Here is a 15593-nt window from a genome sequence, read left to right as displayed (position 1 = left end):
TTTTCAAACTCTCGTTCCTTTACCATAGTGTCTTTTATTTTGGAAAACTTGATGACACTCACTTCTCTCTCATTTTTCCTTTTTTCACACTCACTCTCTTTTTACTGTTTCTCACTCTCTTTTTCATTTTCGATTTCTGTTTCTTTCATTTCTTTTTTTCATCTCTCGATTTTATTCCATATTCGCTCATTTTCTCGCATAAACATTTCTTCTCTCTCTTTTCTTCTATTTTCTTTGTCTTTTTCCCTCGTTCTTTCATTACAATATGAAGATGATACAAATGAGTCAAAATGACGAACTTTTTGCTCAAAAGAAGGGAAATAAGTGGCAGAATCTTCAAGTAAGTCACAATCAACTCTTCGTGAATAACCCTCCGTGGGAAAATACCTTGATGCATGTGAAACTCGTTCATCTCTTCGTGTTTGATCCTTCGTGGACGAGTACTTTGGCTCATACAGAGAATGAATTGTGCTTCCTCCTTCATTACCTTGATAAGCTTCAAACTATTCGTCTCAAGTTCCTCGTCACATAAGTATCGCAGTATGGGTCTCTTCTCAAATAATCATTGGAGGTGTGTCTCCGTGATGATCTTATCTCCGTCTCTTGACTCGGTGAAATTTGCTCATGTTGGACTCGTTCATTCAATCGCTTCAATTGTTCTTTTACGGGTTCTAATTTTTTTGGAGCATTTGACCCACCTCGTGAAAGAATGCTTGATATGTTGGATCGGACAGAACATCATCATCACCAACAATCCTTTCGAAACTTGTTAACATTTTTTTTAATCACACCACAAATCTCACACTCCTCTTACAAAGAAAATTCACACAATTTGGCTTTTTTAACACTCTAATAGTCTCACCGAACTCTTGCCTTTTTCCGCTCAAGTTCGCCTCTCGATGTTCTCGATGGACTACTTAGACAAATCAAAAATCGTTGTGGAGTCGGTTTGCAAAATTGATGTTCAGTTTGGTTTAAGAATTGATGTGGGAACAAAGGTAGGCTAGAAATAAAATGAAAAAGTGTGGTCGAATGATTTTGTTGAAAAGAATTGATTTCGGGCAGAAACTTATTGATGTAATCAAACTTCACTTTGTTTTTTTATATTATTGTAACTTTTTATTTTCAATATTTCAAATTTTTCTTTAACAAATGTATATATGTTTCTTCTATTTTATTTACGAATTTTTATCAGTTAATACAATCCCGAGAATGCTAAAATGTCGATACTTAATTTTTACTAGCTTTGATAAAAAATTATGTGAACTCACCTCGGTGTTAATTTGACTCGTTTAGATTGCTCGATTGTAAAATTAAGACTTGGATAGTTCAAAGATGGTTGAAATGAAAGATGGAAATAGGCTCACAAAGGTCTCAAAACAAAGGGTAACGGGTAGCTTGGTGAAAGATGGATGGAATTCGGCTAAGGCCAAGATTGAACCAACGATATAGAAAAGGTTGACCCAAATCTCAAATAAAACTTAGGTGGAATTGGTTTGGAGAAGATAACGAACCTTGACCCACTATCTATGAAAGATAGGAACCAGAGGCATAGGTGAATGCCACACTTATGAAAGTGATAGTTCGAAAGAAAGACGAGATGGACGCCACAAGAGTTGTCTTGATAAGTCAATTTAGTCTAAAGAGAACAATGAGAGTTTGATCACTCACAAAGTAATATGATATTTATCAAAATGATCAAAAGTCCCTATAACCAGCAGAATACAAAGTATTTATAGGCTGAGCTAACTTCAGCCGAATGGACACCTTGTTTCAGCTCATTTAGGCTATTAATCAGCTGACTTAACTCCAAAAATAATTAACAAGGCTTTTAACAAATTCAAGATCTAGGTAACGCGAAAGGTTAAGCTGGTAGCATTCCCAATTCAGCTTTTAAATGAGCATCAGATGAATTCTTCAAGGGAGAGGATCGGTCATGGTGTGAACAAGCTAGATTCTCCTTGAGAAGCCAAAATATGCAACAGCCCTTTAATTGGAGTTGTGGTGCACGAACAGCCCCTTTTGGTGTGAACAACAGAAGTTGTAAAGCCTTAGGTGTGAACCGCAAGAAATGAGCAGCCCTCAATGTGTATAAACACTTGTTAGCTGAATTGAATTAATGTGAACAACCATGAACTTTAATCTCCACAAAAAGGCACCTAGAAAAAAGAATCAGTAGCTCCTTTAATGTCGTCCCTTGCATGCTTTCTTTAATGCTTTCCTCTGCTATTAAGCTAGCTGATTCAGCTAAATTAATTACCTATAGACACCAAATAAATTCGGTCAAAGTCATAATAATACCTGCACATTAAATTCAACAAATTAAATCAGTTTGAGACACATTTAATCAGCAGCAGCTAGGAAAAATTTAATCAATTAAATTCGGCTAGACATATTAAATAGCAACATGAAATAAATTTGTCCTAGACACAATATTAACTAAGACACATTTCAACTTAATTAAGATGTCCAGAATTTTGTCACATTAAAATGTAATTTAATTATTTGAGCTGAACTTAACTAGCTTAATTAAATAGCTAAATTTTATTCCAGCAACTCACAGAAGATAAAAATGAAATGGATTCAAGCTCAATGAGCTAAAAATCAATTCGAATTGAGCTCCATTGGGCTGGGTCGAGCTATGAACGAGCTGAATGAACTTGTAGCAAATTGCATGGAACATTTGAACCGGACATATTTGATCGTTCGATTATTCCAGCAATGGTTTCCAACCCGAGCTTGCTTAATTAAGGCCTGCACACAAATGAACAAACTAAAATTAAGCTTCATCTTGCACTTAGGCCCCTCTTGTTTAAGCCAATCTCGATGGCGTCGAGTTGTGTCGTAACTTGCTGCTACCAGGTTCACATCACTTTCAATCTTGGTGTGGTGGTAGTGGTAGTATTGGCAGGTGCAGGAGCTTGAGTTACATCATCATCTTCCTTCTCAAATTTAACTTGAATAGATTCAGTTTTCTCTACTTCTTCTCCTTGTTTAGTGGTCTACTTCTCTGTAGTAAGTTCTTCACCTTCATCATCCTCCTCCTCGAGCTTTAGCAATAACTCCTTAGGAAAAGCAGGGAATGCCATCATCAGACGAGTAAAGTTATTTTGAAGGGACTTTTTAATAGCTTTGTCCCTACGTCTAACATAGCCCCAAAATATGGCAATTTCCTCTTGAGCCTGACCGATATCAATAGCCATCAGTTGTTGTTGCTTTTCCAGCCTCTAGGGACTCGAAGGCTTTTTGCTCAAATGCAGTCTTAGAGGTTGATGGAGCAGCATCAGTGGGCTTAGATGGAGAAGATGCCAGAAAGGGATCCTCATGTCGTGGCGGTTCCTCACCAGAAAATTTTAAAGCAATGTGCTTAGTAATGGCACATTTGTTAGGGGTTCATTTTTCATTAACTTGAGGAGGAACTTTGACCTTCTGACAAAGTGAAGTTATAAGGGATGAAAAATTCAAAGCACCGGCATTTTTCATGGCACAATGATGGGCCTCTCAAAAGATAATGTTCCCAAAATTTATCTTTCATCCCATTATGTAACACCCCAAATCCAGTCTAAACGTTATGACCGAATCTGGTGATGTCACATTATAACACCCCTTACCCGTATTCGACGCTGGAATATGGTACGAGGCATTACCAGAACACATACACTTATAAACATGTTAAACCGAGTTATAAAATTTCATTCAAATTTAAACTCTTTAAATTTTTAACATGCTTTTATAAATCATCACGTTATAACTTCAAAATACTATGTTTGTAACAAATAGGGCTTCTAAGACCCAATATGCAATTCAATACTTCATTTCCATTTCATTTAATTCACAATTCTCATGTTCACGATTCAATTCAATTTCTCAATCCAATATACATTTCAATACCATAATAATTCATTTATTTCAAATTATATCATTTGAAATTTCCATTTAATTCACAGACAATTTAATTTCATTAAGTTCAATACTAATACATATTTATCGTTTAACTTAACGTCCCCTTTTTGCATCATTTTACACTTCAAGGATGAACCTAGTATTTTATTTTCTTTCCACTCCCGTTTCCTATGCATATCACACAAGATATAAACATTACATTCAATCATAGTAGCAGGCTAGTCTTTTTGAAGACTAACCACATGATAAATCATTTTAATAAAGATTACAAACTTTAAACCTTACCACCCTTTTATGATCACAAGCATATTTCCATCTAGACATTTACCATCTCAATGCAAAATTTTATAAATTTAATGTGGCATAATCCAGCCACAACTTTGCCAAAGCCTAAGCATACACACCAAACATGTTAGCCAAATAAACATATAGTATAAGCATTATAAGCATGGATAAGCACCACATTTTTTTTTATGTATCAAACTTATCAACATGAGTTAATTCATAAAACATTTCTGACATTGCTACATACCAAATCATTTACCAAGTATACCACATACACATACTATGAAACTTTATTTTCTCACATGAATTTTAACTATAACTAATAATGCACAATTATAAACATCATTTCTTTTCAATCGTTTATCGATTATAATCAAGCATATGGCCAATTATACACAAATAATTCATATTTTCTTCCAATTTTCCTCCTCCTCCTCTCCATTCCACATCCTTAATGTGTATAAAACACTTAAATAACATTAACTACAATTTTACTATTCACTAACATGTATATTCAAAGCTGTCTATTCGAGTCAGAGTCACTAAATTATTTTTACCCGGAACTAAAGAACTCCAAATTAAGATCTGTAAATTTTTCCCAAAACTATATTCACATATCCTTTTACCATAAAATTTTAAGAATTTTTGGTTTAGCCAAATAGTACAGTTTATTCTTTAAAGTTTCCCCTTTTTCACTTCTCGACAGTTCTAACCTCTCTTCACTAAAAATTAATTATCTCATTGTATAGAATTTGGATATTGTTTCCGTTTGTTTCTCTTGAAAATAGACTCACTGAGGATTTTAAATATATAAAATTTATCCAATAATTGTTTTTGTACAATTTTTTAAACTTTTCCAAAGTCAGAATAGGAGATTCCAAACTCATTCTGACTCTGTCTAACTTAACTTCAAATATCTCAAAATATATAACTCTTTTGCTTGCTCTTTTTCTTTTATGTGAAAATAGGCTTATTCAGATTCAATTTAAATATATTATTAGGCCTCTAATTCAACCTCCACCATTTTTGGTGATTTTTCAAAGTCACACAACTGTTGCTGTCTAAACTGTTTTATTGCTAAATGTACTCTTTCATAATTTCACTTTTTCACTTTCAATCACAATTCAATTCAAAATTCACTTTTCCATTTCTAAGTCGATATTCAATTCAATTCCACACCTATATTCATTATTCAATTACACTTAGTCAATTTCCTGATGAACACTTCGAAATAATAACAGATACTCGGTGGATTCAGTACATAGCAACCACCTTATTAATCAATGATGTCTGGTGGAATCGACACATAGAAACCACCTTACTAATCAATGATGTTTGGTTCACATAGTAGCCTGAAAATAGTACTACAAATGTGACCATTACCATCTGATACACGTAGTAGCCTGCACATAGTACTACACACGTGATCGAAACTATTCGGTACGCATAGTAGCCTGCACATAGTACTACACATGCGACCTATCATTCTGGTATACATAGTAGCCTGCACATAGTACTACACATGTCACCATCACTTTCACTTTTACATAGTGGCCTACATATAATCCGTGCCACACATGTGATCATTTCTGTCACTTCATTCGTATCCCTTTTTATTCCAAAGGTTCATTCGGGAATTTTTCACTTTTTCTCACTTTTCTTTTTATAGATCAATTTCAATTTCTCGTCTTTCTTGATTTATAACAATACATTTAACTTATATAACCTTCACACTATTCATTCCAGTCCAAAAATCATACTTTGACAAAATTAGGTTTTTGCCCCTAAAGTTTCACAAAATTATGATTTTGCCCCTAGGCTCGTAAAATATTTTTTCTTCAATTTCCTTGCATTTTAGGCCTAGCTGAACCATTTTCATAACTATAGCAGTCCACAATACTCACTTTATTCACACACTTGTGACATATTTTATAACTTTCACAAATTAATCATTTTAGGCATTTTCATCGAAAATTACTTAGTACAAATCGTTTATCGCACTCCAAACATTCATATTCTTCCATAAAACATCAAAATACAAGCATATCATTCATGGGTAAATTTTTAAACACAAACGCTAGTTCAAAACAATGGTAAAAATAGGTAAATCTTGTTACGAGGATTTCAAAAACGTAAAAAATCATTAAAAACGGGGATAGAACGGACTTACAATCGAGCTTGGAAGCTTGAAAACCCTAGCCATGGTTTCTCCATGAAATTTTCAGCCTAGGGGTTGAAGATGGACAAAAATTGGCTTTTAATTTTGTTTTTAATTCATTTTAATAACTAAATGACCAAAATGCCCTTGATGAAAAACTTTGGAAACATGCCTAACCATACCCATTTTTGTCCACAAACTTAACCAATGGTCTAATTACCATATAAAGACCTCAAATTTAAAATTTCATAACAATTGGACACCTCTAACATATAGAACTCAACTTTTGCACTTTTTACAATTTAGTCCTTTTGACTAAATTGAGTGCCCAAACGTCAAAATTTCCGAACGAAATTTTCACGAAATCATGTAGTGAAATCGTAGGCCATAAAAAATAAATTTGTAGTCCCGAAACCACTATTCTGACTAGCCACAAATTCGGGCTGCTACACATTATAATCAAGTGAATGAGTAATAGACATTCCTTCGAGATTGTAGAATTGTGATACGAACTCGTCTCGTGATGTTTTGAGTCGTATGTGTTGCCCAATCGTGAATTGAGTAAGGATGGATTCGTTTCAGTTTTAAAATGAAACAAAATAGAGATAATGGCTTCAAACAAAGGTAATAAACAAAATAAAGAGGAAACAATAACAAATTAATTGGCTAAGACCGAAAATGAACCAACAATAACGAATTGTTGACCCGAATCTCAAAATGGTCTTTAGGTGTTTTTCAGTTAAAGGAATCAAGAAAGGAACCTTGACCCACTATCAACTATGATAGGAACCAAAGGCATATTGAACGTCGCACCAAAGGTGATAAGTTCAGCAACAAAGAAAAGATGGAGGCCACAAGCAATGCTTCATAAGTCAAATCAATTCCGAAAGAACAAAGAGAATTGGATAGCTCACAATTCAAATATTTCATCTATATTCAGCAAAAGTCCCCTCTCTAAGGCTGATTACAACTATTTATAATGCTAGAACAAGGTAACCGAATGGTCAAAAAAAAAACATCCACTTAATGTGCCATAAAAACTGATGTCTTTTCTTATGCTTTGAACCAAATAACTCCTTCCATAAAATCATTTCAATTCAGCTGATTTGAATGTCTTTAATGTCTTAAAAATGTCTCTTGAGTTGTCCTTGGCTAGCTGAATAGACACCATCTTTTAACCTGCTCTTTAATGACATTCAAAGGTTTGATTAATTTCTCTTGAAAGCTCCAAAAACGGCTGGAAGTGGAAGAGTTGCTGCTGAATTTTAAAGGGCATAAAATGCTCTTTAAAAACTCCTTTTAATGATCTTTAAGCTCCTTTTTTTAACAGCCCCTTTAATTGTAACTCAAAAGAACTTGAATAGCCACTTATTAAATGTGTAACAGCCTTGAATTGTAACCACTATAAGCTAAAAAGTCACCTGCAATAAACACATTAAAATGAGTTTATTAAACACATTAAAACACTTATTAATCATAACACATATTAAACTTACTTAAATAAATGAACTAAAACATATATGCAATAATTATTCTAGCAACTAGTTTAATTAAAGAAGCATAATTTAAAGAACTTAATTTATGCATCAATAAATAATCCTAGGAACTAGATCAATTAAGAAGCATCTTATTTAATAAAGTTCAATAACTAACTCATGTATTAAAACTTTAAGATAAGTTAAATTAGTTGATCAGCAACTTATTTATTAAACTAAAACAAGTTAATTAAAAGAAACAAATTCAGCTTGCAATAAATTGCAAGTAACGCCTTTTGAACGGTTTGAAGCACGACTATCAAATTCGGCCACTCCCTCTTCCTAAGCTCGTTCCACATAGCTTGCTATTACATTTCGAAATCTCTTAGCTCGTGATCGAGTTATTGGTCCTCGTGGCAGCTCAATGGATTCTGTAGTAATTTCCCGGGCTAAGGTTGCATCATTCCCCCCCTCTTCGAGGCGATTTGCTCCCAAATCGTCACCTACATCGAAAAGAGATAAATCAGCAACATTAAAAGTAGCACTAACCCCATACTCACCAGGTAAATCTAACTTATAAGCATTATCATTAATTCTCTCCAAGACTTGAAAAGGTCCATCTCCTCGTGGTAATAGTTTGGATCGTCTTTGAACCGGAAATCTCTCCTTGCGCATGTGAATCCAAACCCAATCACCAGGTTCAAATATTACTCGTTTACGGCCCTTGTTAACTTGATGTGCATATTGCTTCATTCTTCGTTCAATATTATCCCTAACTCGCTGATGTAATTGTTTCACAAAATCTGCCTTTTTCTTTCCATCTACATGCACCAATTTATCAAAAGGTAAAGGCAATAAATCCAATGGAGTTAAGGGATTAAATCCATACACTACCTCAAATGGTGAAAACTTGGTAGCTGAATGTACCGATCGATTGTATGCAAATTCAATGTGAGGTAGACACTCCTCCCAAGTTTTTAAATTCTTACGTATAATGGCCCGCAGTAGTGTTGACAGAACTCTATTAACAACCTCTGTTTGGCCATCAGTTTGGGGATGACTTGTTGTGGAAAATAATAGCTTAGTTCCAATCTTTCCCCATAAAGTCCTCCAAAAGTGGCTGAGAAATTTAGTGTCTCGATCCGAAACAATGGTTCTTGGAATTCCATGCAATCGTACAATCTCCCTAAAAAATAGGTTGGCAACATTTAAAGCATCATCAGTTTTGTTACATGCAATGAAATGAGCCATTTTTGAAAACTGATCAACTACAACAAACACAGAATCTTTGCCATTCTTTGTTCTAGGAAGACCCAAAACAAAGTCCATAGAAATATCCATCCATGGCATTTCTGGGATCGGTAATGGAGTATAGAGTCCATGTGGCTGGACCCTTGATTCTGCCTTCTTGCAAACAATACAGTGATTGCACACTTTAGCCATATCTTGTTTCATCTTTGGCCAATAAAAGTGTTCTTGAAGAACGGCCAAAGTTTTGGCAATACCAAAATGTCCCATTAAATCCCCACTATGTGCTTCATGAACCAGCAAATTTCTAGTTGATCCTTGGGGTATGCACAACTTATTTTCTCGAAATAGGAATCCATCTTGTTGATAGTACCTGTCATACGCACCTTGCACACATAACTTGTAAACTTCTCCAAAATCAGAATCATCAGCATATAATTCCTTTAAATAAGCAAAACCAAGTAACTTAACATCCAAATAATTTAAAAGAGCATACCTTCGCGATAAAGCATCTGCAATGATATTTTCCTTACCTTGCTTATACTTAATCACATATGGAAAGGATTCTAAGAATTCTACCCATTTTGTATGTCGTTTGTTAAGCTTAGTTTGCCCTCTCAAATGCTTCAAAGCCTCATGGTCCGTGTGTATAACGAACTCCTTAGGCCAAAGGTAATGCTGCCATGTTTCTAATGCACGTATCAATGCGTACATTTCTTTGTCATAGGTGGGATAATTGAGCGTAGCTCCATTAAGTTTCTCGCTAAAATAAGCCACCGGTCGCCCATCTTGCGTTAAAACCGCACCTATTCCTATTCCAGAAGCATCACATTCTACCTCGAAAATTTTGTTAAAATTCGACAAACATAAAAGTGGAGCATTAGTCAAGCAATCTTTGATTTTAACAAAAGCAGATTCTTGTTCATCAGACCAAATAAAAGGTGAATTTTTTTGATAATACCGGTTAATGGGGCAGCAAGAGTGCTAAAATTCAGTACAAACCTCCTATAGAAGCTTGCAAGGCCATGAAAACTTCTAACTTGGCTGATGTTATTCGGTCGTGGCCAATCTTGTATTGCTTTAATCTTCTCTTGGTCCACCTCTAGTCCATTCGCACTTACAACAAAACCTAGAAAAACAACTTTGTCAGTACAAAAGTTACATTTCTTAAGGTTTGCATATAATACTTCCTTTCGTAAAACCTTTAAAATAGCATGCAAATGTTCAAGATGTTCAGTTAATGATTTGCTATAAATTAAAATATCGTCAAAATAAACTACGCAAAATCGACCAATGAAAGACCTCAAAACGTGGTTCATCAACCTCATGAAAGTACTCGGTGCATTGGTGAGGCCAAAAGGCATCACTAACCATTCATACAAACCGTATTTAGTCTTAAATGCAGTCTTCCACTCGTCCCCCTCCCGCATACGAATTTGATGATAGCCACTTTTCAGATCAATCTTGGAGAACAATTTTGCACCACTAAGCTCGTCCAACATATCATCAAGTCTAGGAATGGGATGTCGGTATTTGACGGTAATTTTGTTGATAGCTCGGCAATCTACGCACATCCTCCATGAACCATCTTTTTTAGGCACCAACAGAACGGGAACCGCACATGGACTTAAACTCTCCCGTATATAGCCTTTTTCCATTAATTCCGCTACTTGTCGTTGCAACTCTTTAGTTTCCTCTGGGTTGCTTCGATAAGCTGGTCGATTTAGAATTGTAGCTCCGAGAATAAAGTCTATTTGGTGTTCAATACCTCAAAAGGAGGCAATCCACTTGGCACATCTTCCGGAAAAACGTCTTTGAATTCCTGAAGCAATGAAACAATAGACAAAGGTAAAGAATTATCAAGTTCGTTAGCATCAAATAAGCATTCCTTGTACATAAGTACAAGTACGGGTTGATGCAACAACAATGATTTTCTTATCTCTTTTTCTCTCGCAAATACGCTCATTTTACCACTCTCAATTTCTTTTTGACTTTCTTGTTCCTCTCGTACTTTTACCTCCACTCCCTCAATTTTTTCTTTCTTTTTTTCATTTTTCTTGTCTCTCTCTTTTTCAATCTTTTCCTTCAACTTCAATTGATCTTGGTACACTTGCTTTGGAGTCAATGGCGCTAAAGTTACATTCTTGCCTTGATGCTTGAATGTATAGCGATTTGTATAACCATCATAGATCACGCGCCTATCAAACTGCCATGGACGTCCCAAAAGTAGATGTCCCGCATGCATAGAAACTACATCGCACACCACTTCATCTTGGTACTTTCCAATAGAAAATGCCACCACAGCTTGTTTTGTTACTTTCAGCTCACCTCCATCATTTAGCCATTGCAACTTGTATGGAGTTGGATGTTTAGTTGTAGCCAAACCTAGCTTTTCCACCAACATAATACTAGCTACATTAGTACAGCTACCACCATCAATGATCATACTACATACCTTGCCTTGAATGTGGCATCGAGTGTGAAAATATTCTCCCTTTGTTGATCAGTTTCAACACTTTGAATACTGAGGCTACGCTTCACCACAAGAATTTCTCCTTCAACGGGTAACACTAAATCTTCATCATCGGATGGCATTTCAGGTTCATTTTCATCCTCTTCCTCCGACTCAACTTCTCCATCAGCTCTTATCACCATAATTCGTCGATTGGGACATTGACTAGCTATGTGCCCTCGGCCTTGACACTTGAAACATCTTATGTCTCTCGTGCGATTTGGCGCTTGCTCATTTTTATTTTGACTTGTCTCTCCAACGGGTTGATTTGATTTAATTGCTACAGTCGGCTCTTTTGCTCTAACAAGGGGTTTGTTGACTCCTTGATTCCATTTGTTGATTGAAGAATTGGCATAGGGTCTACTAACTCCTTTTCGCTTAAGTTGCTTTTCAACCTTAATCGCCATGTGAACCATGTCCATCACTTCAACATAGTGTTGTAGTTCAACTATGTTGGCAATGTCTCGGTTTAAACCCGCAAGGAACCTAGCCATGGTTGCCTCTCGATCCTCCTCGATATCAGTTCGAATCATCGCTATCTCCATCTCCTTATAATAGTCTTCAACACTTCTATTTCCTTGAGTAAGGTTTTGAAGTCGTTGATAAAGATCTCGATGGTAGTATGATGGAATAAATCTTTTCTGCATGACTGATTTCATTTCTCCCCAAGTAGAGATGGGTCTTTCACCATTTCGTCGTCGACTAGTTACAAGCTGGTCCCACCACACTATGGCATAATCAGAAAACTCAATTGCCGCGAGTCTCACCTTTTTACTCTTCGAATAGTTGTGGCAATAAAAAACAAGCTCAATCTTCTTTTCCCACTCCAAATAAGCTTCAGGGTCATTCTTACCTTGGAATGGTGGAATTGTCATCTTGATATTCTGAAGATTGTCATCTGGTCGTTCACGATCTCTAGGACCTCGTTGTCGTTGACGGCCTCGACGTCGTACACTTTGGGCAGATGAGTGATCACTTTCTTGTCCACTTGCTTCATAAGGATCTTGAATTGGACGTTCTCGCTCTTGTCTTGCATCTTCCGGAGTCATCTCATGTTGTTCTCGTCTCTCGACTCGATATAATCGATCTTCAATTGGTTCAAGTTTTCTATCAAATAATTGCTCCATCTCTTGCATAATTGCTTGAAGGGTAAGATCTGGCACTCCTCCTCCAACATTTCTTACGGGACGGAACCCTCCTTCCACATTTTGATTTCTTTCCGGACTTCGTGACATATTTTTTTTTTAAAATGAACTCACAACAAAGAATCTCACTATCCACTCACAAAGAAATCTCACTTCCTTGGCTTTTATACTCTCGAATAAACTCACCACTCTCTTGCCTCTTTCCACTCACTCCTCTTCTCTAAGTTCTTAGGAATTATTTAAACTTAAAAAGCAGTTGTTGTGGGTCGGCTTACAACCTTGATGTTTGGGCTTGGTAAGAATATTGTAGGACAAAGGAAAGTAGGCTTGAAACAAGAAATGAAAAGGTTGGATGTGGCGAAATAGTAGAAGGTAGTAATAACTATAATTTGGGCAGCAAACAACAACAAAATTTCAAAACTAGCTTCTTCTTTTTTTTTCACGAATTTTTTTTTTCACGAAATTTTTTTTTCAACTTGATATCCAATCTCTTGAGTTTGAAAGGAAACCAATTTTTTTTTTGAATTTTTTTTTGAATTTTTTTTGAAGAAACTACTATACCATATTACCGACAATGTCGATTCTTACTCCAAATTCGCTAGCTCTGATACCAATTTGATACGAACTCGTCTCGTGATGTTTTGAGTCGTATGTGTTGCCCAATCGTGAATTGAGTAAGGATGGATTCGTTTCGGTTTTAAAATGAAACAAAATAGAGATAATGGCTTCAAACAAAGGTAATAAACAAAATAAAGAGGAAACAATAACAAATTAACTGGCTAAGACCGAAAATGAACCAACAATAACGAATTGTTGACCCGAATCTCAAAATGGTCTTTAGGTGTTTTTCAGTTAAAGGAATCAGGAAAGGAACCTTGACCCACTATCAACTATGATAGGAACCAAAGGCATATTGAACGCCACACCAAAGGTGATAAGTTCAGCAACAAAGAAAAGATGGACGCCACAAGCAATGCTTGATAAGTCAAATCAATTTCGAAAGAACAAAGAGAATTGGATAGCTCACAATTCAAATATTTCATCTATATTCAGCAAAAGTCCCCTCTCTGAGGCTGATTACAACTATTTATAATGCTAGAACAAGGTAACCGAATGGTCAAAAAAAAAACATCCACTTAATGTGCCATAAAAACTGATGTCTTTTCTTATGCTTTGAACCAAATAACTCCTTCCATAAAATCATTTCAATTCAGCTGATTTGAATGTCTTTAATGTCTTAAAAATGTCTCTTGAGTTGTCCTTGGCTAGCTGAATAGACACCATCTTTTAACCTGCTCCTTAATGACATTCAAAGGTTTGATTAATTTCTCTTGAAAGCTCCAAAAACGGCTGGAAGTGGAAGAGTTGCTGCTGAATTTTAAAGGGCATAAAATGCTCTTTAAAAACTCCTTTTAATGATCTTTAAGCTCCTTTTTTTAACAGCCCCTTTAATTGTAACTCAAAAGAACTTGAACAGCCACTTATTAAATGTGTAACAGCCTTGAATTGTAACCACTATAAGCTAAAAAGTCACCTGCAATAAACACATTAAAATGAGTTTATTAAACACATTAAAACACTTATTAATCATAACACATATTAAACTTACTTAAATAAATGAACTAAAACATATATGCAATAATTATTCCAGCAACTAGTTTAATTAAAGAAGCATAATTTAAAAAACTTAATTTATGCATCAATAAATAATCCTAGGAACTAGATCAATTAAGAACTAACTCATGTATTAAAACTTTAAGATAAGTTAAATTAATTGATCAGCAACTTATTTATTAAACTAAAACAAGTTAATTAAAAGAAACAAATTCAGTTTGCAATAAATTGCAAGTAACGCCTTTTGAACGGTTTGAAGCACGACTATCAAATTCGGCCACTCCCTCTTCCCAAACTCGTTCCACATAGCTTGCTATTACATTTCGAAATCTCTTAGCTCGTGATCGAGTTATTGGTCCTCGTGGCAGCTCAATGGATTCAGTAGTAATTTCCCGGGCTAAGGTTGCATCAAATTGTGGGTAGATAGATTGAGACTTTTTTTAGGAAATGATACCAGACACTACAGTGGGGCTTCAAAGTTACCCTACCAATGGTGTAACAATTATTCCTTGAGATTGTCCACTTGGCACCTTCCACACAAACATCAGTGAGCATGTGATTTAATTTTTCTATTGTCATTGTCTTGAGGAAATCAGCATGTTCATCTGGACCATCAAATAGCCTGTATTGTGTACTTATAGGCTCAGCATCAAACAGTACTGAGGCACCTCGCACATAGATAAAGACATTTTCAGGAGAAGTAAGATGAGCATAGAACTCCTTTACCACTTGAGGGAAAACATCATCAGGATGGAGACAAAAAATTTGCCATCCATGTTGTTCCACAATGGAGGAAATGGCTTTTGTATAGCCCATAAAAAGGGCATCTTAAAAAAGAAATCCTTTTTCCATGCATAGAGGTCGTTTAGAGACGTTTTGGTGGTACTTAGTTTTTGTTGCCTTACTGAAGAATGTACTCAGCTGTGTAGTAGTAGAAGTGGATGGTGCTTAACGAGCCATGGCAACAGTGATGATAACTGTAAGAGTGAAAAGATGAGACCTTTAATAAGTTTGGGAGGAAACAGAGAGCAAAATATTAGAAAAATAAAGTGAAGTTAATGGTGAAGATGGAAATGAATCGGCTACGGTAAAAATGTAAAGGTAAAGAATCTGTGACGTGGGTGATAAGATTGGGCCTTAATCATGGTCTGACAAAAGTAACAGTAAATATTTAAGTGGTAAAAATTAACATATTGAGTAAATTGAGTAAACTAAAAAAATTACTAATAAAATGAGTTGAGTTGAGGCCAAGA

General features: G+C 35.5%; 1 protein-coding gene across 1 annotated transcript; it reads right to left on the bottom strand.

Moving 5' to 3' along the window:
• Positions 1-8391: 8391 nt before the first annotated feature.
• On the bottom strand, positions 8392-15156 carry LOC107942392 (uncharacterized; the record flags this gene model as incomplete). The annotated part of the gene is made up of 7 exons (XM_041107968.1): positions 14871-15156; positions 11586-12461; positions 11044-11481; positions 10114-10633; positions 9603-10024; positions 9327-9356; positions 8392-8738 (listed from the first exon to the last, which is right to left on the bottom strand). Coding segments are annotated over exons 1-7 (2919 nt in total), but the record flags the coding sequence as incomplete, so codon positions are not given.
• Between the last annotated feature and the right edge of the window lie 437 nt (positions 15157-15593).

The sequence above is a fragment of the Gossypium hirsutum genome, chromosome D12 (assembly GCF_007990345.1).
Source record: "Gossypium hirsutum isolate 1008001.06 chromosome D12, Gossypium_hirsutum_v2.1, whole genome shotgun sequence".
Classification (NCBI taxonomy): Eukaryota; Viridiplantae; Streptophyta; class Magnoliopsida; order Malvales; family Malvaceae; genus Gossypium; species Gossypium hirsutum.
Note: the sequence above shows the minus strand (reverse complement) of the source record. Positions and strands in the feature narration are given on the sequence as shown.